At 39.8% G+C, this 22,511-nt stretch overlaps 1 protein-coding gene across 2 annotated transcripts in view; it reads left to right on the plus strand.

The window, feature by feature from the left end:
* The first annotated feature begins 6,083 nt into the window (after window positions 1-6,083).
* Window positions 6,084-22,511, plus strand: part of DBX2 (developing brain homeobox 2) — a 35,296-nt gene continuing 18,868 nt past the window's right edge. For both annotated transcript variants that reach the window (XR_009356725.1, XM_059185584.1), the window contains exons 1-2: window positions 6,084-6,825; window positions 20,449-20,544. Coding sequence is in view for 1 of the 2 variants with exons in the window: in XM_059185584.1 (XP_059041567.1) it covers window positions 6,411-6,825; window positions 20,449-20,544 (511 nt within the window). In the remaining variant the exon portion in view is untranslated. The remainder of the gene's footprint in view (window positions 6,826-20,448; window positions 20,545-22,511) is intronic.

The following is a 22,511-nucleotide window of genomic DNA, read 5'->3' on the forward strand; positions in this document are numbered from 1 at the left end:
GACAATATGAGCATCAGTCCTGCCAGATCAAAACTGAAAACATATTTATAAATGTCTTTTAGAGGTGAGCCAGAGTTTTAGAATTTATTTTGAAGACCCAAGAGTATTTGCGGATGGAGTGGGATGGAGGGAATGGGAGACTATTTAAGAAAGTATATTACTGTACGGAGTTTAACTGAGTAACAACTGTTGAATGGTTGTATGTGCCTCTTCACATGTTCCTGTACTTTAAAAAATATATATATTTTTTTCTAATTTAAGGATTAGGATGTAATCTGCCCAAAGTTCTGAGATGTGGGGGGTGTTCGTGGAGAGAATCTACAGTTAGCAGTTCTGGGAAATATTTGTTTCTCCCTAAGTAACCCTGCACCAGCCAGATTTCCAGTGGTTACTAAAAAGGCTACAATGAGACTTGAATTTTCTTTCAGTTGAGAATAGAACTAATTCCTCATAACCACATCTTCTTTTCAAAGATATCTGATTGTTGGAGTGGGTGCTTAGAGGCTGCCAGTGAGGTCAACAATACAGAGTGCATGTTACCTGGGCTATGAGAAACTTCTCTCCTCGCCAAGCACAGAGACTCTCCTGGCCAAAGAGAGATTTCAGCTGATATCGGAGGAATTAGGGAAGCTTGTTTAGATTCCACTACAGAATTCTAATTCTTAGTGGAATTACTATAAGTATGTGTGTGTAAAATTAAAAAAAAAAAAAGATTTACTTGTTTGTTGTATTTGCTTAGTACTTACTGGGTTGGAGGAGGGGCACTAAAGGGATACATACATAATAACAGAGTCAGCAAATTAACATAAAAGATCTAAAGTGAACTGAGGCTGGAAATGAGAGAACTTCAGATTAAGAGAATTACTTCAATTAAACTCTAAAATGAGGGGCACCTGGGTGGCTCAGTGGGCTAAGGCTCTGTCTTTGGCTCAGGTCATGGTCGCAGGGTCCTGGGATTGAGCCCACATCTGGCTCTCTGCTCAGCGAGGAGCCTGCTTCCCTCTCTCTCCCCACCTACCTCTCTGCCTACTTGTGATCTCTCTCTCTCTGTGTCAAATAAATAAATAAAATCTTTAAAAAAAAAACCCTCTAAAGTGAGTTCAACTTCTTGGCATTCAAAACATATTAGGAAACACAATGGGTTATATAGTTCCCACAGTCCCGATAAAACCAAGCACACTGGTTCTTAGGAGAGAAAAGACTTCCTCAGACTCTAAATTCACAGATATTTTCTAGATAGATCTCCTATTCTCCTACTTCTCCCCATGGTTACTGCCACAAACCCAGTACAAAGTCCCAGGATTTCTTCTCTGAATTACCTGACTAGTCTCCAGTCAGCACAGTCTCCAGATCCTAAATCCTAACACAGTCTCCATACCATAGGAATGATCCTTTAAAATACAGATATGAAATAACATCTCATTGTTTTTTTAAAATTGAGATATAACTGACATATAATACTGGAGTTTTAGATGCACAACATAATGATTTTATATGTATAGCACAATGATTACCACAGTAAGTCTAAGTTAACACCCATCACCATATATAGTAACAATTCCTTTTATTCTGGTGCACATCTCATTGCTTTAAGGACAAAGTACAAAATCCTGAGTACTGGGATGCCTGGGTGGCTCAGTGGGTTAAAGCCTCTGCCTTCAGCTCAGGTCTTGGTCTCAGGGTCCTGGGATCGAGCCCCACATTGGGCTCTGTGCTCAGCAGGGAGCCTGCTTCCTCCTCTCTCTCTGCTTGCCTCTCTGCCTGCTTGTGATCTGTCAAATAAATAAAACCTTAAAAAAAACAATCCTGAGTATTGTATACAAGGCACAATCTGGGCTAAGCCTACTTTTCCAGACTAGTGACAAATAGGCCTAAGCATATGCTTTCCTTGGCAGTCTCTGACCACCCTAACCCCTACACCCAGCTCTTTAATAACTAACTCACTCTCTATTATTTTATATGTGGTTAACCCATAGGTGTCAACCATCTGACCCTGAAGGTATTTGATTTTGCAGTGACGTTCCTTTTTTTGGAACAGATCTCAGCATAGACCAATGCGGTTCTTTAACAGATGAAAATGGCCTGAACTTATTGGGCTTTCTCAATGATTAGGTTCTTTTTCACAAATACAAGAAGCTTCAAATAGCTAATTAAGCAAACTCAGAGATTTATAGCCATCTCCGTAAGCCCATGTCCAGGTGTGAGGGCAAATGTCAGATTGAATTCCACGACACATTCAAACATTTATGTGCGAACATATACAGAAACAGTCCTAGAATATGTTTGTAAGCTCAATGATGGCCATCTCTCAGGCCTTTCAAGGTCACACCCTGTCAGAAAGAACCACTTGAGGAAATGTGACAGTTTTCTGGTCCCAGGATGCTGGTAAGATTATAGGTGGATTGAGGCAACCCGTTCCTTAAGGCAGTGACTGAACACAGGACTGGGTAAGAATTAAGCCTGGGGCTCCATTCTGGAGGGTAAAGGCTTTCAAGTAAAGGTGAGAATGCTTTCCTTCGCATCTTAAATACCACTTATTTATCAGGTGAAAAATAACTTAAAATGTCTATTGTGCTATCTAAAACACCCTCTCATATTAACTGAAGATAAAGATAACTGTTGGGAAAGTCTCCTGCATGTGGTCTTTCATGCTCACTTGGCTGCATGAGAACAGGCCTTGGACCCAGAACACTCCCTTACCAAAAGGGAAAGAGCTCGCACCACCTGTGCTGGGTTGATCACGACTCTTTGCTCTATCAAACACACTTTTACCTCCAGCCCCTTTTCTCTCACCGTATAAATAGCTAGCTTGCTTGCTTTTTTGGCCCTGTAACTCCCTTTACCTTCCCCTTGTGTTTCTTCAACTTCTACTTCCCTATTCTTTTACCTTCCATACATTTTCAATCATACATGAACTGGTATCTACTACCTCCCCCTTCCTGACAAAAAGGTTCTTGCCCAAGTCACTAAGGATCAAATTAAATTTTTTAAAAATCTGAGGCATTTGCTGAGTCAGCATATCAAGGTGAGAATATTCTGTTGGAAACCAACTCCTCAATCTTAATGGCCTTACCCAGTAAATATTTGTTTTTGTTTATGTCATGATCTACTTATGCAGATATTTATTTTTGTGTGCCTTCCATGTGGTGATTTGGGAACACAGGCTGCTTTCATCTTGTGGTTCTGCCATGCCCTGAGGACTTCTTCATCCTCTGGACCTCTGGATCTGGCAGCTGACTAGCAAAGGACTGTGTGGATTGTTACAGGACAGAACTGGAGGGGAAACAGATCACTTCTCCTCTTATTGCACCGGCCACACATAGCCTGCAGGACAGGATGGGAAATGCACTGTAGCTGCTTGGCCATTTGGAAAATAAACTGCTGAGCATAGAGCAGTTCTTTACCAAAGTCCTCCATTCCTCCTTTTTGAAACTTCCTTGCCTTTGACTTCCATGGCTCCATTCTCTCTTCTGGTTTCATCTTCAAATCTTGACTGCTTGTTTTCAGTCTTCTTCAAGGCTCCTCTTTCTTCTCTCCATCCCCCTAATATTGGTATTCCCCAGCAATTGTTTCTTGGCTCATTTCTCTTCTCAATCCACCATTATCCCTGGAAGTTTTTGCAAACAACCAGAACATCCATCTTCATCTTTCTTGTCATTCTTCCATGTGAAACCTGCTCCTCATCTTCTAAGTCCCCACCCTGATTAAGTAGGCATCTACCCACTTATCAGACCAGAAAACCTGAAGTGATCCTACATTCTCTTACTCATCTTCTATAACAGAGGTTTCTCAACCACCACACTATTGACATTTTAGGCTAGATAATTCTTTGTTGGGGGAGCTGTCCATTTCATGGTAGGATGTTGAGCAACATCCTTGGCTTCTAGGTGGATGGTGGCTAACTGCCCTATCCTCTTGTCGATTTGGGGCAACCAACAGTATCTCCAGACACTGTCAAATGTCTCTTGAGTAGGGAGGGACTCACCCCCAGTTGAGAACTGCGTCTTCCAGTCCTATAGATTCAATCCACTGTAATATTTATACCCTCCATTCCATTTCCTTGCCATTAATTTTGTTACATTCCACATCACTTTGTGTCTGGATTTCTCCAGTTGCCTCTTATCTGGCTGTGACAAGTTGGCTGACTTAACAGTTATTCTTGACTCAAGTTTTCATTGCCACCTTCCACTACAGAACAACAAATAACTTGTGTCTTAGCCTCCCTTGCTTGGCCAGATGACATAATTTTGCATGGCAAGCAGATTTGTGAAGAGACTGACAGGTGAACTTAAAGTTTCTAAGGCTTTGGAATCACCTAGCTTAGATCATATCTTAGCCTCATCACTCTGGGAGTTGTGTGGTTTTAGAAAAGTAACTTAAGTTTTCTGTGCCCCATCAGTAACATTGGGCCAACAGCACAACCTTATAATATTATTATTAATATTATTATGAAGTTAAACAAGTTAATATGTACAAATTTTTTAGTGTATACTTGTAAATGTAAACACTGCATAAGTGGTGGCTATGATATAAGACTGGCAGGTATGATATAATCTCTCTTTTCCTTGCTAACCTCAAAGGTTACAACTTTACATCCCATCCCTGACAACTGTTCACTTTTTAAGATTCAGTTTAGGGGAATCTTACTCTGGAGTTTTTCTCACACTTTTCCTTTCAAATTACAGTCCCTTTCTCAGACATTACTTGTTTTTCTCCCTCACTAAGCTTTGAACTTCTACAAAGCTAGGGCCAGACCTTTCTTTTCACCTTCTACACATTCTCAGGACTACCACAAATGCTTAATAAATATGAAATTCTCAGTAAAGATTTGTTGACTAAAACTGTAAGTGAATGAATGTTAGTAACATACACCACCCTCTCAAATAACGTCCCTTCCATTTAGCAGCAGCAGAGTGAGTGGATTTCTAGAAAGCTTTTGACATACCTAGTGTAAATGAAACACAAATCAACGAGGTGAATTTTTAAAGGAAATTTATCTCACTAGCCTGGCAGCCCTGGCCAGCTTTTAAGTAAACTAAAAACTATTAGGATAAAAAGGAAAACCATATGTGCAACCCCAAGCCTTTCAGACATTCTTAAAAATTTTTATTTTAAGTAAATTCATCTAAATCTGCACAGGAGAGTAGCAATGGGAATTGTTAATTGACAGAGAAGTCACAGTTTTAAAATTCCATTGCTACAGTTTCTAAAATGAGGAGATTTAAATTGCCTTGTGGTTAAAGGAACTTTTAACTACACACAGACTTTTGCCTGTCCAGTCTCCAGCAGGCTGTTAATAAATTGGAAACTGCCCAGATTTCTACGGGGGAGGGAGGGGAGAGCAGCTGTAATCCTGAGTAATTCTCATCCTGGTCTGTGTGTTAGGAAAACTTGGTGGTGCTTTCCTTCCTGGGTTTTGGATCCAACCATTTAGCCAACTCCAACTAAGATCTCTTTCTCTAGGTCAAAATTTATTAGAACATTTCTTCTGGAGTGATTCCTAAGTCAAATCTTATTTAAAAAGTTACTAGAAACTACGAAATTCTTTAAAGGTCTTCAAGAAAAACTCATTTCCTTTGCCTTAAAGGGAGGGGGGCGGGGCGCGGAGGGCGCATCTCATATGCATCCCACTTTTTAAACCTTCTCATCTGTAAGACCCCGATGTCTCAGTAACACTTGCGACTTTCTCTGATGACTACAGCCCTTCAAGACACTAGTGACAACTATTCGTTTCCCTTGGACTCCCCTTCATTCCTGAAGAAGTGGCATCAACATTGGAGAGCCGGGAGTCGACCAACAGGTGGTACACCGAGCGCTCTCTAGAAGGGAGTGTCGCCCGCCCTCGGGGCACTTCTCCGCGGCCGCGCGCTCTCGCGCCCCGGGAGCTGCGTGGGCTCTAGAGCCAAGGCCCCGGCCGTGGGGACCGGGCGAGCGCGCCCGGTTCACGTCGCCTCCACGCCCACCTCCTCCCGCTCTGCGTCCCCTCCCTTTGCCAAAGCTCAGACTCTCTGGGCCGCCCTTATTGTTGGCCGCGTCTGTCACTTTGTGGGCCGGGTGACATGAATGGATGGGCTAGACACACCTTCCAGCCTTCTAGAGAAAAAAAAGAAAAGTCCGGATCTGCATAGGGAGCGGGAGGGACTCCTCCGGCGCCCCCAGAGCCTACGCCGCGGGCCAGAGACACGCACAGCTCCCCCTCCCACAATCACTCCTCCCATCCTTGAAAAAAAAAAAAAAAACCTCCCAACCCAAATAAATAATATCGTTCCGAGCCTGCCGGCGTCCTCGGTGCCCTCTCCTTCTTCCCGGGCTCAGCGCGCTCCAGTTCTGCAGAAGGCTGCGACCGGAGGCGGCGGCGCGGGCCCCGTGCGGGGCGCGGAGCGAGAAGCGGGCGCGCCCGCGGCCGCACTATGCTCCCCAGCGCCGTGGCGGCCCACGCCGGCGCGTACTGGGACGTGGTAGCGTCCTCCGCGCTCCTTAACTTCCCCACAGCGCCGGGCTTTGGCAACCTGGGCAAGAGTTTCCTGATCGAGAACTTGCTGCGGGCTGGGGGCGCCCCGCCGCACGGGCTGCAGCCACCCGCGCACCACGGCCCCGCGTCGGCTCTAGTCGCCGCCGCCACAGCCGCCCGCGCGCAGGTCCGGCCCCTGCCGGCCAGCCCCGTTCCCCTCAAGCTGTGCCCTGCGCCGGAACAAGTCAGTGCCCCCGGCGCGCCGTACGGCACACGTTGGGCTTTTCAAGTGCTCAGCCCCTCGGCGGACGGCCCCAGGCTGCCGGGCCGGGCCCCGGCGGACCGAGAATGTACCTTCCAGCCTTCAGCCCCAGGTGAGCTAGCTCTTCGCTCCCCAGCCGCGCCTGGCGCCTCCTGCACGGCTGGACCGGGATTCGGGCGCTCCGCGGTGCGCCCTGCGTCAAGGGAGTCCCGGCCCCAGCGCGCAGGCATCCGCTCTGGCCTGGGACCTTCTAGAGCTTCTCGAGCTTTAGCGGAGATGCCACTTCGGGGGTGAAGAAGGTTACCTCCACTGACTGCGACACCTCCCCTCCCCCATCCCATGCCACCCCTCTCCTCTCGGTTTCCTTTCAACAAGTGGTAGGGCTACCTTGATTTTCAGGCCTTTCCGGAGAAACCCTGAATGCACCTCATTGGGTTAGCGGGAAAGAGCAGCCCCAGTCCCCAAGATCTCTGGGCTCGCTGGACCAATTTCACGGGGTTTCCCAAGTTGAGCTTTTCTGCCCGCGGTCTGCTGTCCTGGAGGCCGCGCGACAGTAGCTCCCCGGGAAGTTTTTGGCAAGGAGAAGTTCTCGAGGTCCTCTTTGGGGGCTTTTTCTTCTCAAACTGTTGGCGATGTCCAGGAACGCTCGCAAAGATCTTTGGAAGCAGAATTGCGCAAACTTTTGACTTTCCCCATTCTTAATATTTTGGATTACTAAGGCGCAAGGAAATCGCAAGGCCGACTTTTTCTTTGTGGTGAGCCGAAACAACTGAATTGGTACCTGGAATAGGAGATTCACCAATAAATAGGAATTTTCTTACCCAGAGAAAGGCAGTTTTGGTTTGTTTTCATTTTCGGATAAAATCCAAGTGTTATGATTGGGAAGAGGATGCGAACTTAGTCAGATATTAGCTAAAGTCAGATATTAGCTTAGTCAGATATTAGCTAAAGGGAATGGAGTGGCAGCCGAAATGGGCAGTGAGAAAAGGAAAATCTCTTAGAAACTCAGAAGCTGAGATCCAATTGGATTAATTTTTTTTCCGCTGCGTCCTTAGACGATCTTAACTCATTCTTTTAATCCCGATGGGTTTGTCCAGAATGACTAATAGACGCTTTTTCAGCAGATTCCATTGTCCCAGCAAACTGCCGGATCAAATTTATTGCTAATGGCTTTATAGAATTTAACATGTTTAGAACCTGTTCTGGTCTTTCAGTTTGAAATGGTTACTAACAGAATGGAACAAATATAATTATATGAGCATCGGTCTTATTCATATAGTGCAAAACCTAAACTCTAGGAAGAGTTTTTTCATCTTGGGAAATGAACAATATACAGTTAAAGGCAGGGTTTTTGTTCCTTGGAAATTTGGGCCACTCTGTTATTTCTGAAGTATTTGGAAAATTAGAAACGTATATAGCCGGCTCACCTAAGTAAGAGTTAGTAAATAATGTTGGGTCATGAAAAATAACATTTTCAAAAAGATTGGTGATTTGCATAACTTTTAGTGGTTTGGCATTGAGTTCATTGAAGTTATTTTAAAAGATTTTTAAATTGGTCCTGATCATGATTGGCTACTCAACCACTGAAATTTACTTAATTTTCACCTTTGTGCATTTTACAGATTAAATTTAAATAAACCAAATGCAAATCAAGCACAGATATTTCAATAACCGGAAAAGAATTTTGTGTATCTGTTTCATTAGAAATATTGCAATTATTGGGTAAAGGTACTCCTAACTACATTTTTAAAAATTTTCAAGGATATAATCATTCTTGTACACTTATTAAAGTGTCAAAATGCAAAAATGCTTTTTAGAATAAGAGAACAAGAATTTATATTTCCCTTTTAGGTGTTCTAATATAGTTTAAGCATATATTTTCCCAATATTTTACTTAGTTCTCATTGAAGGTATGATATTCTCCTGGGTTTTATTTGAACAAATAACTGTTTATTTAAAAAAATATAGGAGTGCATTTAAGTTTTGAATCTAGAGAAGTATCTTAAGAAAATTAAAGCACTCTCTATTTGTTCCTACAAATATGCTGCTTAAAACCAGCATTTACATTCATTTATCTTTGTAATTTGACACAGAATGTAGTTTTCTGAACATTGCCCTAGTTTTATTTAAGTGACAGATTTTTGTCCTACTGAATGTTGTGGGAATTCTTTTCTACTGTAGAATTATGAAGTTATAATGAGTACTGACAAGGTTACTATCACCTGAAAATTAGCTGACTGATGACATAATGATTGATGTTCTGTAGAGAATATAGAGGAGAGAGAACTACCATTTTTGGAAAGATAACAGGATTTCTTTATATTTCTTTCTGAAATGTCAGCAAATGACTGCTTCTGATCCTTCAGACACTTACTTTGGAGTGGACCAAAAAATGTTATCTTTAATCATTTCAGCATATTGACTACTCGCTTTTTTTTTTTTTTTCAACCTTAACTCGTTGGGCGTACCAACCCAAATGTCGAATGAAAAAAGCCCAGAGTTCTATTAATTGGTGTGTTGGTGAGCTACAGAACCATTTAACTAAAGGACTTCTGCCCCTGCATGCAATTTCTGCTTCATTATCTTTGTTACCCATTTTTAATTATACCACATATTTCATTCATGCAGCAAATGCTTATCAACTTTCTCCCATGTGTCAGGCTCAGTCCTAGGCCACTGGGACAGTCAGTGCACAAAACAGATGACTGTCTCTGCCCTTGTGGAGCTTATATTCCACGTTCATACTGCTTTGTGGCTTACCAAGTATTTTCATAACTGTTAGCTACTTTAATCTTCCTGGTAGGCCAGTTTTTTTCCTACAGTGATTTACTTCACTTACCAATTTTGTTTTTGTCAGAAGTAAGAGTGAAAACTTCTGTGGACTTGTGAAAAAGAAAAAAATTACCCTGTATCTTCGTATTCCTTATTTTAGTCTTTCATTGAATATCAGAAACTAGTGATAACCAATTACATGTTTTGCAATAATAAATCAATTGTGATTTTATGTCTGAGCCCAGAAGGAAAGAAATTGGCCTTCCCTGTTCATCTTGCTGAGGATCTGCAAGGTGGAGACAGACAGTAACAGGGATTTACAGGTAATAAATGAGAGGATGGCTCTCAGTGCTTCATTCCGGAAAAGTGATCTGAGTATTCCGAGTAGGAAAAAGATACTCTGTAGCTATATGTCATCAAGTGGTTTATATAGAGTAGTTTAAAAACCTTAAAAATCAAAGGGCATTCCTCAAGGCTCTAGACCGGCACATTTAGTGCAATAGAAGGTAGTAAATAGTTTACCTCCAGGGTTGAATCTTTGGATCTGTTACAGTTTATTAGGGGAAACCAGGAGGTTTTGCAAGTAAATTAGAATCATCAGACAGCCTTCCTCAAAAGTTCATGTATGTCATTATTTGGTGACTATTGTGCTAGATTAAAATATTCATTTTTTTATATAAAAGAGAACTTTGAAATGTCAAAAGCTGAAAAATTTAAATTTATCTTGGTTATGTTACCAGATTTATTAAAAAATAAGTGGAGGGGCACCTGGGTGGCGCAGTCGGTTAAGCTTCTGCCTTTGGCTCTGGTCATGATCTTGGGGTCCTGGGATGGAGCCCTGCGTCGGGCTTTCTGTTCAGCGGGGAGCCTGCATCCCCATCTCTCTCTGCCTGCCTCTCTGCCTACTTGTGATCTCTCTCTCTGTCAGATAAATAAATGGAATCTTTGAGGAAGAAAAAATAAGTGGAGATAGGCCTTGCTTTTTAATGACATTTGTTATTTTAAACATTAAAAAATTGACATAAAGATAATTTCCTGAATGTTATTTATTATTAAATCTACTTCTTAAAAGGATTAGAAAGCAATTGTTTCTTCTAGATAGGTGAGTCCTTTCTTTCTTTTTTAAATTTTGTCAAGGAAGTTTTACTATATACTATAGGAAAGGTACCAGATCCATGGCATTTTACTGACCCCTTGTTAGGATTCCTTCTTACCATTAATACTTAATGTGCACTCTAGTTTTCTTGTCCACCTCCCAATTCTTGTTACTATTTACCTGTTAATCCATAATGCTGTCTTAAATTAATTGCACTTAGTTTTGTCTATGCCTGCTTAAAGACCTTGTGATCTAATTTATTAAGCCAGAGTTTTTCACTTATTTTTGCTACCACTGTGCTTTATAGATTTGTTCTGGCAAATTAAAATCACAGCATCTTAAATGTTGGTGATGCTGACCCTGTACCAGGGTGGAGAATGGAGAATGCAGAGAAGGGTAAGGATGGACCCCATTCCAGTGGTTCCTTGCTCAGACCATCACCCCAACCATCCTTTGATGGAATTTGCAGATATTCTTACTTTGCCTGTTCTTACTACATGTACATATTTTTTGTATCTTCTTAACGTGTCTTTGGATTTATATTAACATATTAATAACAATACAGTTCGTGAGAATCAGCTCTGAACAAACTGTTCTGTGTTCCCCAAGTTAATGAACTGCTTCAGATTCATGGAGAGATTTTTGCTGTGAAGAGAACCAACAGACTATAGACAGTCCCTTCCCTTCTAGTAGTGATTCAGTAAGCCACCCTCTTTACAGAATAATTCCTGAGTTGGAGCTACAGTGGCGTAGCAATTTATGTGCATTTAATTTGCCTCTGACTGTAGTACCTATCCCAATCCCAACCCCTAACATATGCTTCTCTACCTTCTCTACTCCACTTTAACAACAAGGAATCTCAATCTGTTAACAGGTATTGAAGCTATTGAGGTTTAATAATAAAACAGGAGTAAATGAGCAGGCAAGTAGGAACATTTTAGAACTTTCCCCTAAACTCCTATTGACTTAAGAGATCTGAGGGTTATTTAAAGAGGCACGAATGCCCAGAAAATTGTGTACACATTTATGCATAAGTAAACATAGGATTCAGAGAGTTCAGAGTTATGTGCAGGAAGCCAAAGGATGCCATATGTTGTGGGTGATTTAAAAGGATTGTCGACAGTGATTTTATACACATTTATTTGCCATAAATGGGCTTCAGATATTGGTTGTCGACAGTGATTTTATATACATTTATTTGCCATAAATGGGCTTCAGATATTGGAACTGAAGCTGTGAATTAAATTCCATTGTATCACTTTTTGAGTGTGCCTCCTTCCTTCTGTTCTTGTGCCCACCAGAAAAACGTCTCCTTTGCTTTAAGAAATCACTTTATGCTTAGGTTTGCTGCTGAATAATAGAAATGAGAGCAGCATGAAAGTAAGGGAAGCAACACAAGTAATAGATGTATTCATAAAATACTTCTAGATGTTTTGCTATGCAAGTTTTTACAGAAGTGAAATGTTCTTATCTTTAACATATTTAAACAAACATGTCTTTAGGTTTGTGGGGACTGGTATTTCATTTACACCTCACTCAGCCTGTTTTCACCACCCTGTTTCTGTTGTTGTTATGGTTTATAACTTTAAAATACTGTCTTATCATATCTTTCCTTTTCTTAAAGATTTTATTTATTAGGTAGAAAGAGAGAGAGCGCAGGCACAGACAGGGGGAGAAGGAGAGGGAGAAGCAAGCTCCTCACTGAGCAGGGAGCCCAAAGCAGATTTCTACCCCACGACCCTGGGATCATGACCTGAGCCAAAGGCAGACACTTAACCGACTGAGCCACTGGATGCCCCTTATTATATCTTTCAGGGAACTTGATTTGTAGCTCTTAATACAGTATTTTTCTGCTTAGTCTTGGATTAACAGAGGTTTTAAATTATTTTTCCTAATTACAGTTTTTTTTTTTTTAAATAGTGAAAGTACACAGTTTTTAAACCAGTTAAGAAGCATAAGTTTTCATTTGAATATACCTGGAGTCTGTCAGGAATAAAAAGGCAAATTGGAAAAAGAAACAGTATGATTTTTATCTAGGAATGCTTGTTAGAATCCTTATTTAAGACTTCATTAGATCATGCTTTTCTATTTTACACTCTCTTAGTAAGAAATTGGATTTTTGCCTTAATGTATAATATGCTTACCAGACCCTTGTATATTTTATTCCAAAATATTTTATTTTACTTTCAGTAATGTTTCCACTTTTAATGAAATCTCTCCCTTTTATTCTTTTTAGCCTCCAGTCAGTACTTGATTTGGCAATGCTGAGTGATTCATCACTTTATATAAAGTCACCATAACTGATCCTATTTTTAATAGCATTATTCATTTTGTCAACCAGCTATTAGTTGGGAATATTTCAGGGGCACATTTTTGTGAGCTATGTGAACAGTAAACTGAAGGCACTAAAATTCTCTCTGAAGTCAAAGATCAAAAAGCCTCTGAAGCTTTTAGACTTTTGTTTCAGAACAAAAGCATCTGGGGAAAGGAAAGAAAAAAAAACTTCACATCTTTTTCTATATTACTGAATACTTAATTGACTTCTTGATTATCAATATTCCAATGATGAATTGGGTTTTTCACTCTTCTTTCACATTTAGTCACCTTGCCATAACAGCCTTAATTTTATTAACTCAAAGTGGCTGTCAGAAATAAAATATGCGATATATGATACATTTTTACCAGTCCTTTTGGTAAGACTCAAAATTTCTTGTTCTTTAGAATGTTAAATTTCTGACAACTTTTAAAATTAAAATATGTGGAGGAGCCTGGTTGACTCAGTTGGTTAAGTGTCTCACTCTTGATTTTGGTTCAGGTCATGGTCCCAGGAACATGAGATGGAGCCTGCTTAGGATTCTGTCTTTTTCCCTCTGTTTGTCCCACCCCACTCTCACATGCCCAGGTGTACTCTCTCTACTCTGAAAAAAAAAAATTAAAATATGTGAAGGTGTTATGTTATTCTTTGAAGAGGTTTTGGTACATTAAAAGAATAAAAACCATGATTGGTGCCATATTTCTTAAAGAGACTATCTTAGAGCTGGATTGAGTTTAGATGTATTGAACCAATTCTATAGTTACATTGGATCTGAAACCAAAAGACGGTACTTTTTATTTTTTATTTATTTATTTTTTAAAAGATTATTTATTTATTTATTTATTTGACAGACAGAGATCACAAGTAGGCAGAAAGGCAGGCCGATAGAGAGGAGGAAGCAGGATCCCTGCTGAGCAGAAAGCCTGATGCGGGGCTCGATCCCAGGACCCTGGGATCATGACCTGAGCCGAAGGCATAGGCTTTAACCCACTGAGTCACCCAGGCACCCCAAAACAGTACTTTTTAAAGCAGGAAAAGAGTCAGTCCTATTTCTTTATGTACTTTCTGTAGGTGCTTTTGCATCACACATTGAATAGTTGTAACAGAGACCTCTGGCTGCAAAGCCTAAAGTATTTTTTTTTTTTTTAAAGATTTTATTTATTTATTTGACAGAGATCACAAGTAGGCAGAGAGAGAGAGAGGAGGAAGCAGGCTCCCTGCCGAGCAGAGAGCAGAGAGCCTGATGCGGGACTCGATCCCAGGATCCCGAGATCATGACCTGAGCCGAAGGCAGCGGCCCTACCCACTGAGCCACCCAGGCGCCCCAAGCCTAAAGTATTTTTTAAAGTAAAATTTGCCAACAGTTCCTCCAAAGCAAAAATGGCAAGTTGAGTAAATTTAACAATACAGTGTTATGAGCTGATTTTAGCAGCATTTCCATAATTTTAAAGCCTAGATTCATGTCTAAGGTCTTTATATTATTGCTTATATAATCATAATTCACAGAAGCTCCTTGAGCCTCTGTTTCCTCATTTCAAAATAAGAACAGAGATTACAGTCAGCATCTGACTTTCAAACACATACTACAAAAGCCCCCTGACAACATACAGGGAAAGATCTGAAAGACTCCTTCCCACCATTTCTCCACAGGCAAAATGTTGGGGGAAAAAAAGGGGAATTACTGTGTACAAAGCCATCTCAAAGCTTAGAAGCTTAAAGGAACAATTCGTTATTTTCTCTCACAGTCCCGTGGGTTGACTGGGCTCTGCTGGGTAGTTCTCTCTTAGAATCTCATTACAGCTAGATGGCAGCCAGAGCTGTGGTCTTCTAAAGACCCAGCTGGGCTGGATGTTCAAAACAGCTTCACACATGGCTGAAGCTGTTCCAGCAGTCCACACTTGGACTTTCCAAGTGTCTTGAACTTCTAATAGCATAACGCTTGGGTTATGAAAGGGAGTATTTTAAGAGCAAACACTCTAAAAACCCCAAGAGTGGCTGCAAGAATCCTTGTGGCCTAGGTATTAAAGTTCTAGAATGACATTTCTTCCATAGCCTTCTGTGAAACAAGGCAGCAGGGTCATCCCAAATAAAAGGCAAGGGGAAATCGAGATCTTACCTCTCAGGGGAAGGAGTGTCAAATAATTTATAGCCATTTAAAATCTGCTACAGGGTGAAATCAGGGTAACAATCAGATAAAACTCTGGCCAGGGTTGTCTCCTGCTGGAGTAGATCAGTGCAAGGATTAGTCACACAGAGTTGATATAGCTTGGGGCTCAAGGAGTCTCCATTAGGGCTTCTAGAATTGGAGAGCTACCCATTCTATTCTGTTATGCTATTCTCTCCTGGGATGTTGACTTTATAATAAAAAGAGCAATGGTTTTCCTCAGATTTGTCAGCACTGCTGTGGAGACGCCTTAAAGGGAGAGGTAGCAGAGGTAGTGAACATATTTGATGATTGCAATGAACCGGACCCCCACAGCTTGAGAGGAAGCAAGATCTGCTCACCTGCTGCAGTGAGGCCGGAAAAGATGCTGGTGCAGTGTCCAAACAAAGGGGTGCCATCACCTATTCTTATTCCTGCAGTGGGACCCTTCCACATAGCCTTATGGTGCTCCACCACATTGCACCCAGTACTGCCAGGTGAATTTTCCCAAAAGAGAACTTTGTCATATCGCCAAGCTACTCAGGGAAACCTTCTTTATCCCCATCTGATGGTCAAATTAAATAGAAATACTCTGTTCTCCCAACACCTTCATTCCATCAGCAACATTTCGGTTCTCCAACTACATTCCTTAGAGTTCAGTCTTTGGGCCTAGTGCCAGGAGTGGGGCATGTCTTCTTAACCTACCCCATGTGCTCCTCCTCAAACCCCCCCCCCCCCCCGCCTTTTGTTCTTGCCACCTTTCCTTGTTGGAATGCCTTCTTTCTCATCCTTTGCAGTTCTAGATACCTTCCAAATCAAGGTGTGGATTAAGATGTTGTTCCTGATTAAAGCCTTCCTGGACAAAGCCTTCTTAACAATAATCTTTTCTTTTTACTTCTCTATTTCAGTGGAAGTCTTGACCATGCTGCTTCTTTTCATACGTTGTCTCACAGTTGATCTCAAATTGCATAACAATGGCAGGAGTAAAGGCTAACATGTATAGAGTGCCTGCTGTGTCAGACATTGTTTTGTGTTCTTTTCAGTGTTTCCATCCTGGCGATGCATTGTAATGACCTGTGCAGCATTTGAAACAATGCTGTGCTAACGAGCCCACCCTTAGCCAGTGTGATTTAACCCCATTGGTGTGTGACCTGGGCATCTGTATCTTTGAAAGCACTCTAGTTAATTCTAGTGTGTATTCAGGGTTGAGAACCAATGGTTAGGAAAACGCACCATATGAATTTTTTCAAGCCTCTCTTTCTCAGGGAATGCTTCAGATTTTACAGAACAAAATTGACTTTGGAGAAAAGAAAAATTTGCATTTAATTTCTCTGACCTCCAGATATAAATCTATAAGTAAAGAAACACTAAATAGAAATTCTTGTAGAGAAGGAAACTGTTTCTTTTTCATCTTTGTAATCCCAGTACATAGTACACTGTGTGGCACTCGATAGAGATGCAATAAATACTATTTGCACAGAATTAAAAGGATAGAATCAAACAAGTAGACACTACACTTGATTTATCTTCTCATAGCTGTACCAGAACATTAGACCTTTGTTTTTCTGTGTCTGAAATACTCATTGAGGAAAAAAATGTGGACTTCTGTTGTTTTCTGATGAGCAGGAAGATAAAGGATGAATTTACTTAACTTGCTTTCCCTTGTGACTGAAAGCAAATTTGCATGTGGATCACATAAATGAATTCCTTTCAGGTTGTGTGATAAAATAAATCACACCTCATTAGGTAAGTGATATTTCTTAGGTCTTACTACTTTGGGCATCTGGTTGCCATTCTTTGGAGTCTTGTTTTTGGGTCCACTCTATTCCAAATGTGTATTCTTTTCACATTTAGATTTCTTTATTTAGATTTCTTTATTTCTGGTGCCCATGTACCAGGCACTTAAAGAAGGTTATTTAAAACCATTTTTTAAAAATTATTTAATTCCCTGTTATTTCCTAGAGGTATGTTTTGATCCTTTGATTGCCTTATTAAGACATCTTGGAACCTTTTCTCATTTCTCCTCATCTTTAAAAGGTGCTGCCAACTGGCATAGCACTGCAGTGGACTCAAAATTTATTTGAAAGTTTTATTAGTGGTCTTTAGTATTCTTTCTTTGAAACATCAACTCAAGTCAGTTTGTACCACAGTTTTGCATGGACAATAAAAAGAATGTGGTTTCACCCTTTTTTAAGTACCCATTGTTCTTCTCCATCAGTAAAAGAAAAGTGAAAATAATAACAGAGAAGCAATTTAAAAATTATTGCTTGCTTTCTAGACAACAGAATTTTGGAGATAATTTCTCTGTAGTTAGGCTTGTAATTGTTCTTGGCTATGAGATGCTTGTATCACAGAACCATCTCGTTAAGTTTGGAAAGAAATCAGTCCAGTTCACGGTTAAGTTGGCTCTAAGTTCCCACCTTAATTAAATATGCAGAAGAGTTAATATATTTTGATTCCGTGGCTTCAGTTAAGTCAGAACCTCTGATTAAGAAGTGAAAAGTCCATGAGGTTTTCTGTAAGTGATTTTCGTCATTTGGATTCAGACAGTTCAGTTCCAAGAATTTTAAGTGATTTGTTTGTGACTTGTAGCAGATTCCTACAGAAACTGGAAGCTAGTTTTGTCAGTGGAATACAAAACTCTGAGTATCCTGAAACGTTGTGCTGACAGAACCTAACATCATGCTGTAGCACCTGACAGTGTGCGTTCCGTTCCCCCCTCCAACCCCACACGAAAGGCCATTTGTTTTTCTTTTATGGAAAGCTTGGGAGATGAGTCCCTTTTCTGGGTTCCAACTCTTAGGAATAATTGGCAGTCTCTGCATGAAATCCCTATCTTTCCTGGCTAATGACTAAATATGCTATCATATTTATGTTTCTCTTGTCTTTTTTAAAAAATTTGCTGAAAATAGTCTTCATCACATTGCAGACACATGCCTGAGTGGTAGAGGTTCTGAGGCTGAATGGTAATGAATGAATGAGATAGCGTGTGTTAAATTCATAGCTAGTCCAGTGCCCGGTGTATAGTAGACACTCCTTAAATATTATTGTCATAAATATTATTCAGTAAACTCGTGATGAATTGTTCCCAATATGATCAGTGATAAAATGACTGTATTTAGATTGCACTAATGGGCTTTGAAATGCATATCATCCAGGATGAAATTCCCGTGTTCTGCCTTTTTTAGAGCATTTTCAGAGTAGTTCTTAATGGCTTACAAAAGTTTTAACAGGTCTGTTAACTTGTTGCTTTGTTTTTATCACAAATAAGTTTCTTTGTTTGTTCATTGCTTTAAAAAGCATGAGGTTTATAAAAATTTTAAAGTGTAATATATATTTCTAAATGCATTTCATTGTTTATTTTATTATTATTGTTTTTTTGCATTTCATTGTTTTAAATCTCATTTCCTCATACCATTCGACACCCCTGCAATCACATGGTCAGCTGGATTAACATTTGACTTATGTCAGTTTGTAGGCACATGTTAAAAAAAAAATGGAGCACTTAATTGGAATTTCACAGCAATTTTCACATAAGCCAGTTTAAACAAGGTGTATTTATGTATGGGAATCAGGAATGAACTAATCTGTGTAAATATATGTATGTCAAAGAGTTTATTTAAAATGGTGAAGAAATTCTACACAATGGAACCTGAAGCTTGGTCATGTAATGTGTGGTTCCGTAGCCACAAGAGTTTATTACGGTAGATAACATGTCATTTTGATTACAGCTTTCCTCCATTAAGATAAGGTAATATATGGTAATAAACTATTCAGTGCAAACATTTTATGGTTAAACTTAACACTAAGATCATATATCTCAAAGCTTCATTTATCACAAATGAATTTAATTGATCACATGTCTCAAATGAACCATTCATTTTTTAAAAATCTTTTAGCTTTCTATTTTTAGGGCCATAGGGTTAGTCTGAGAAACATTTTGGCTAGAATGGTAAAATTTGTACATGTGGTTTCACTAGTGTACTTACTTTCTACGCTTTATTAAGTATAAATATTTTTTTCATGTGTGTTTTTCCAGCTATTGTTATAAATGTTTCCTTGTATGCATGTAAATACAGCATTGCATTTTGTGACAAACAGCGCAATTGCCATTACTTAATTATCTGTGGAATGTTTCTTTTGGGGGTGAAATAAGTTAACAGAAATGCTTGAGAATAAACATAATGTGACAAAGCTTATACATAAAAATGTATTTTTATTTTTCAATGTACTTATAGTCCAAGAATAATGAAAAATGTAACTCTGCCTAAATAATGCCATTTTCTTGTAATATAAGATGTTAAATTAAGAAGAAATGATTTGTCGTTTCTTCGATGGTTTTATAGTCAATATTAGAATGACTTATGATAACAGTGAAATTAAAAAAAATGTTTTATAGGCTGCCTGGGTGGCTCATTCAGTGGAGCGTGCAATTCTCGATCTCAGGGTCGTGAGTTCAAACCCCACATTGGGGATAGAGCATATTAAAAAAAAATCAGAAAAAAAGTTTTATAGTACTTTTGAACATCAAAATGGATTTCCTTTTCGTACTTTGCTTAATTGCTGTATTTTCAAAATGCCATTTTTTATAAGATTTTATTTTCACATAATCTCTCTACTCAGTGTGGGGCTCACACTTACAACTCCAAGATCAGGAGCTGTACGCGCCACTGACTGAGCCTGCTGTGTATGTTTGGAAATGTTATTCAGACAAACATTTTATTATTTGAAAACTTGGATATTAAAAAACTGAGAACATTAATATTGGTAACTTTCCATTATATTATGATTTATGGTTAATTTGCAATTTGAAGGCATTAAGAACCTAAATTCTTGTTGGGCAATACACTTATTTTGACATACCTTCAAAAATATTGGCAAAAATAAATACATGCTTATCAATTGGTTAAAATACAAGTCTGAAATTACTGTGTTCTTGAAAAACCTATGTCTTCGTATCAAAATAATACTCACTAAATATGACTAAGAAAAAAGTTGCCATTGAATATGTAGCGAGAGTGATAAAAATATTTATTTTCAAGTGGACAGTAGAGATAAAGGACATTGTATCACCACAGATCATTCTCTTGGATAGTGTTGCTCTGGGGTATTTTAAATAAAAGAATACATGCTACATATAATTATGACAACACAGAAAATTAACTATTAAGTTTGGTTTTGAACCATTGATTATTTCCAACACATCTTCCAAATCTTGATTAAACTCTTTGGCAATCTCTTTGGGTGATAAAGGCTACTTTAGAATGACCTTAATTTCAGTAAAAGTTATAACTAACTAAGTAAAGGCTTAGGAAATGAAATGTTTTACTCATTGGCTTTGGGGAAACTGGAATTTTGAATATTGTCTAAAAGAAATGGCTCATCCATGAGATCAATGCTTTCTCCACAGCGTCTTCCAAGCCTTTTTTCCTGAGTGCCCCTCCATTCTACTCGGCATGCTGCGGTGGGTCCTGTCGGCGCCCTGCATCCCCCACTGCTTTTGCAAGTAAGTTTTTATGCTTCATCAGCAATGCCTCAGTTATTCTGTAAACCAAAGCAGCAGGATTTAATGTGCTCTGGAAAACTAATTGGTAATGCAATGGCAAGGAGCTAAATCCTCACTAAAAAAATCACAGCAATCCTATTCAGGAGGTTTCCAGAGATTTATCAGACCTCAGCACACTGAGCAATTGTGAGCAGTTTCTAATGGCATTGAAACCCAGGCCTGACACACCAAGGAAAGTGACTTGTTTTCCATTTGATATAAAAGATCTCAGAGGGACCAGTTTGGCTCTTTCTGAAACATGTAGCAATACTCATTTAGAGAAGAAAAAAGAAAGGAAGGAAGGCTAAGAAATTGTGCTGTGTGAAATTTCCATTCAGCTTAAAATGTAACACAGAAAGTCACTGGGTGTCCGTAGAAAATAGTTAAAATTGTCCAGGTTGTAAAAGGAGACAAATACCTCCTCTTTATGATCTTGAAGGAAAGTAGCCAGAGTTGTAGGAAACATTTTCAAGAGAACTCTTCCTTGAACATTACAAAATTTAAACATTGTCCAGGGGTGAAGTGAGAATGACAACTTTGAAAAACTTTCAGAGCACACATGCACACACACACTCACATAGCCAAAGAAAACAATGTCAAACAAAAAAGAAATAAAGTTCACCTTGATCTTGAGATTTCTAGGTAAAATAAGAATCTGTAACCAGAGAATCTGAGCTTATGAAAAAGGAGTCCAGTAAAGGGGCACATTTATTTCAGGTGCCCAAGAGGAAACATTTATTCAGGCTAACCCCTCCATCAGGTGAAAAGTGAAATTGGAGTTGAATCAGGCTGAAGTAGAGAGCTCTATCACGGTTGAATTCAGGTCCCTGCTGCCTCTCGGTTAATGTGTTTTATGAATGTTTCAGGAGAGCAGTTGCTCAACAGAATGATTCCTGACAAGTGAGGCAGCAAATGCTGGCCGTTTAATGAGCTGCAGGCCTCTGAGCATCTCTTTAGGGGGCCGATACTTTCCCACAGAGCATTTTATATGGCAGAGACCCAGCCACAATGGGTGACAGACCCGTGACCAATCGTCACTTTCACTTGACTCATCCACACGCGACCTCACCACGATTTTTCACTGTGCAGATGAACTTTAGGAGCCATTTCACATGGAAAAGGCTCGGGCAAGGGTCAGTTGCCCTTTTGTATGGTCATAAAGCGAGGCTCTGTGTGTCCATCTTTTCTCCTGTCTCACGTTCCGAGTGAATTTCTGGACACCATTTAAAGCACTTGACTGAAAAATAAAGCAGTGAATAAAACTGACTTTTATAGACTCATTCTAGCTCATCTTCCCATATAACCCTGTCCACCTGAAAAGGGATTTAGTGGATGAGCTGAGTGTATACAGGACTTGCTGAATACATAGGGTCCATTATCAACTCTGGGGATTGTTTATTAACCAGGACTGATACACCACTATTTTGGAAGTGACCTATTAATTGTCCATTTAACTAGAATGTATTGATTTACATAGAAAAATAGAAACCATGACTAAACCTTTTACTCGCTCCTTCAAGGTGGTCTCCTATGAGGGCAGCTGAAAAGTGTCGTGCAAATTAAGGACACATTTGTCACCATAGATTAGAGTATCAGGAAAAGGCTGTTGGAGTGGAGACTTAAGTCCAAGAGACCTGACACTGGGGTGTCATGGCATGTCTGGAATTAAATCTTTGGTGTCGCAGCCCCACGGTAGAGATTGAAAGAGATCCATACCCTGTTTTGGTTACTCTACCTTGACAGAATACTGGACTTCCGTTTTAAAGAACCTCTAGCAGTGTAGGTTAGGTAAGTGGAAATGGACAAAAAAATCCCGTGTAACAGGTGGACATTCATGTGTGTATACATGTATAGGTTTATTCATTTTATGGCAGTGTTTTTGTAAGAGTGTTCAAGCCCTAAATGTACGCTATTGCCTGGGCCAGTTT

This window comes from Mustela lutreola, chromosome 8, assembly GCF_030435805.1.
Source record: "Mustela lutreola isolate mMusLut2 chromosome 8, mMusLut2.pri, whole genome shotgun sequence".
Lineage (NCBI taxonomy): Eukaryota > Metazoa > Chordata > Mammalia > Carnivora > Mustelidae > Mustela > Mustela lutreola.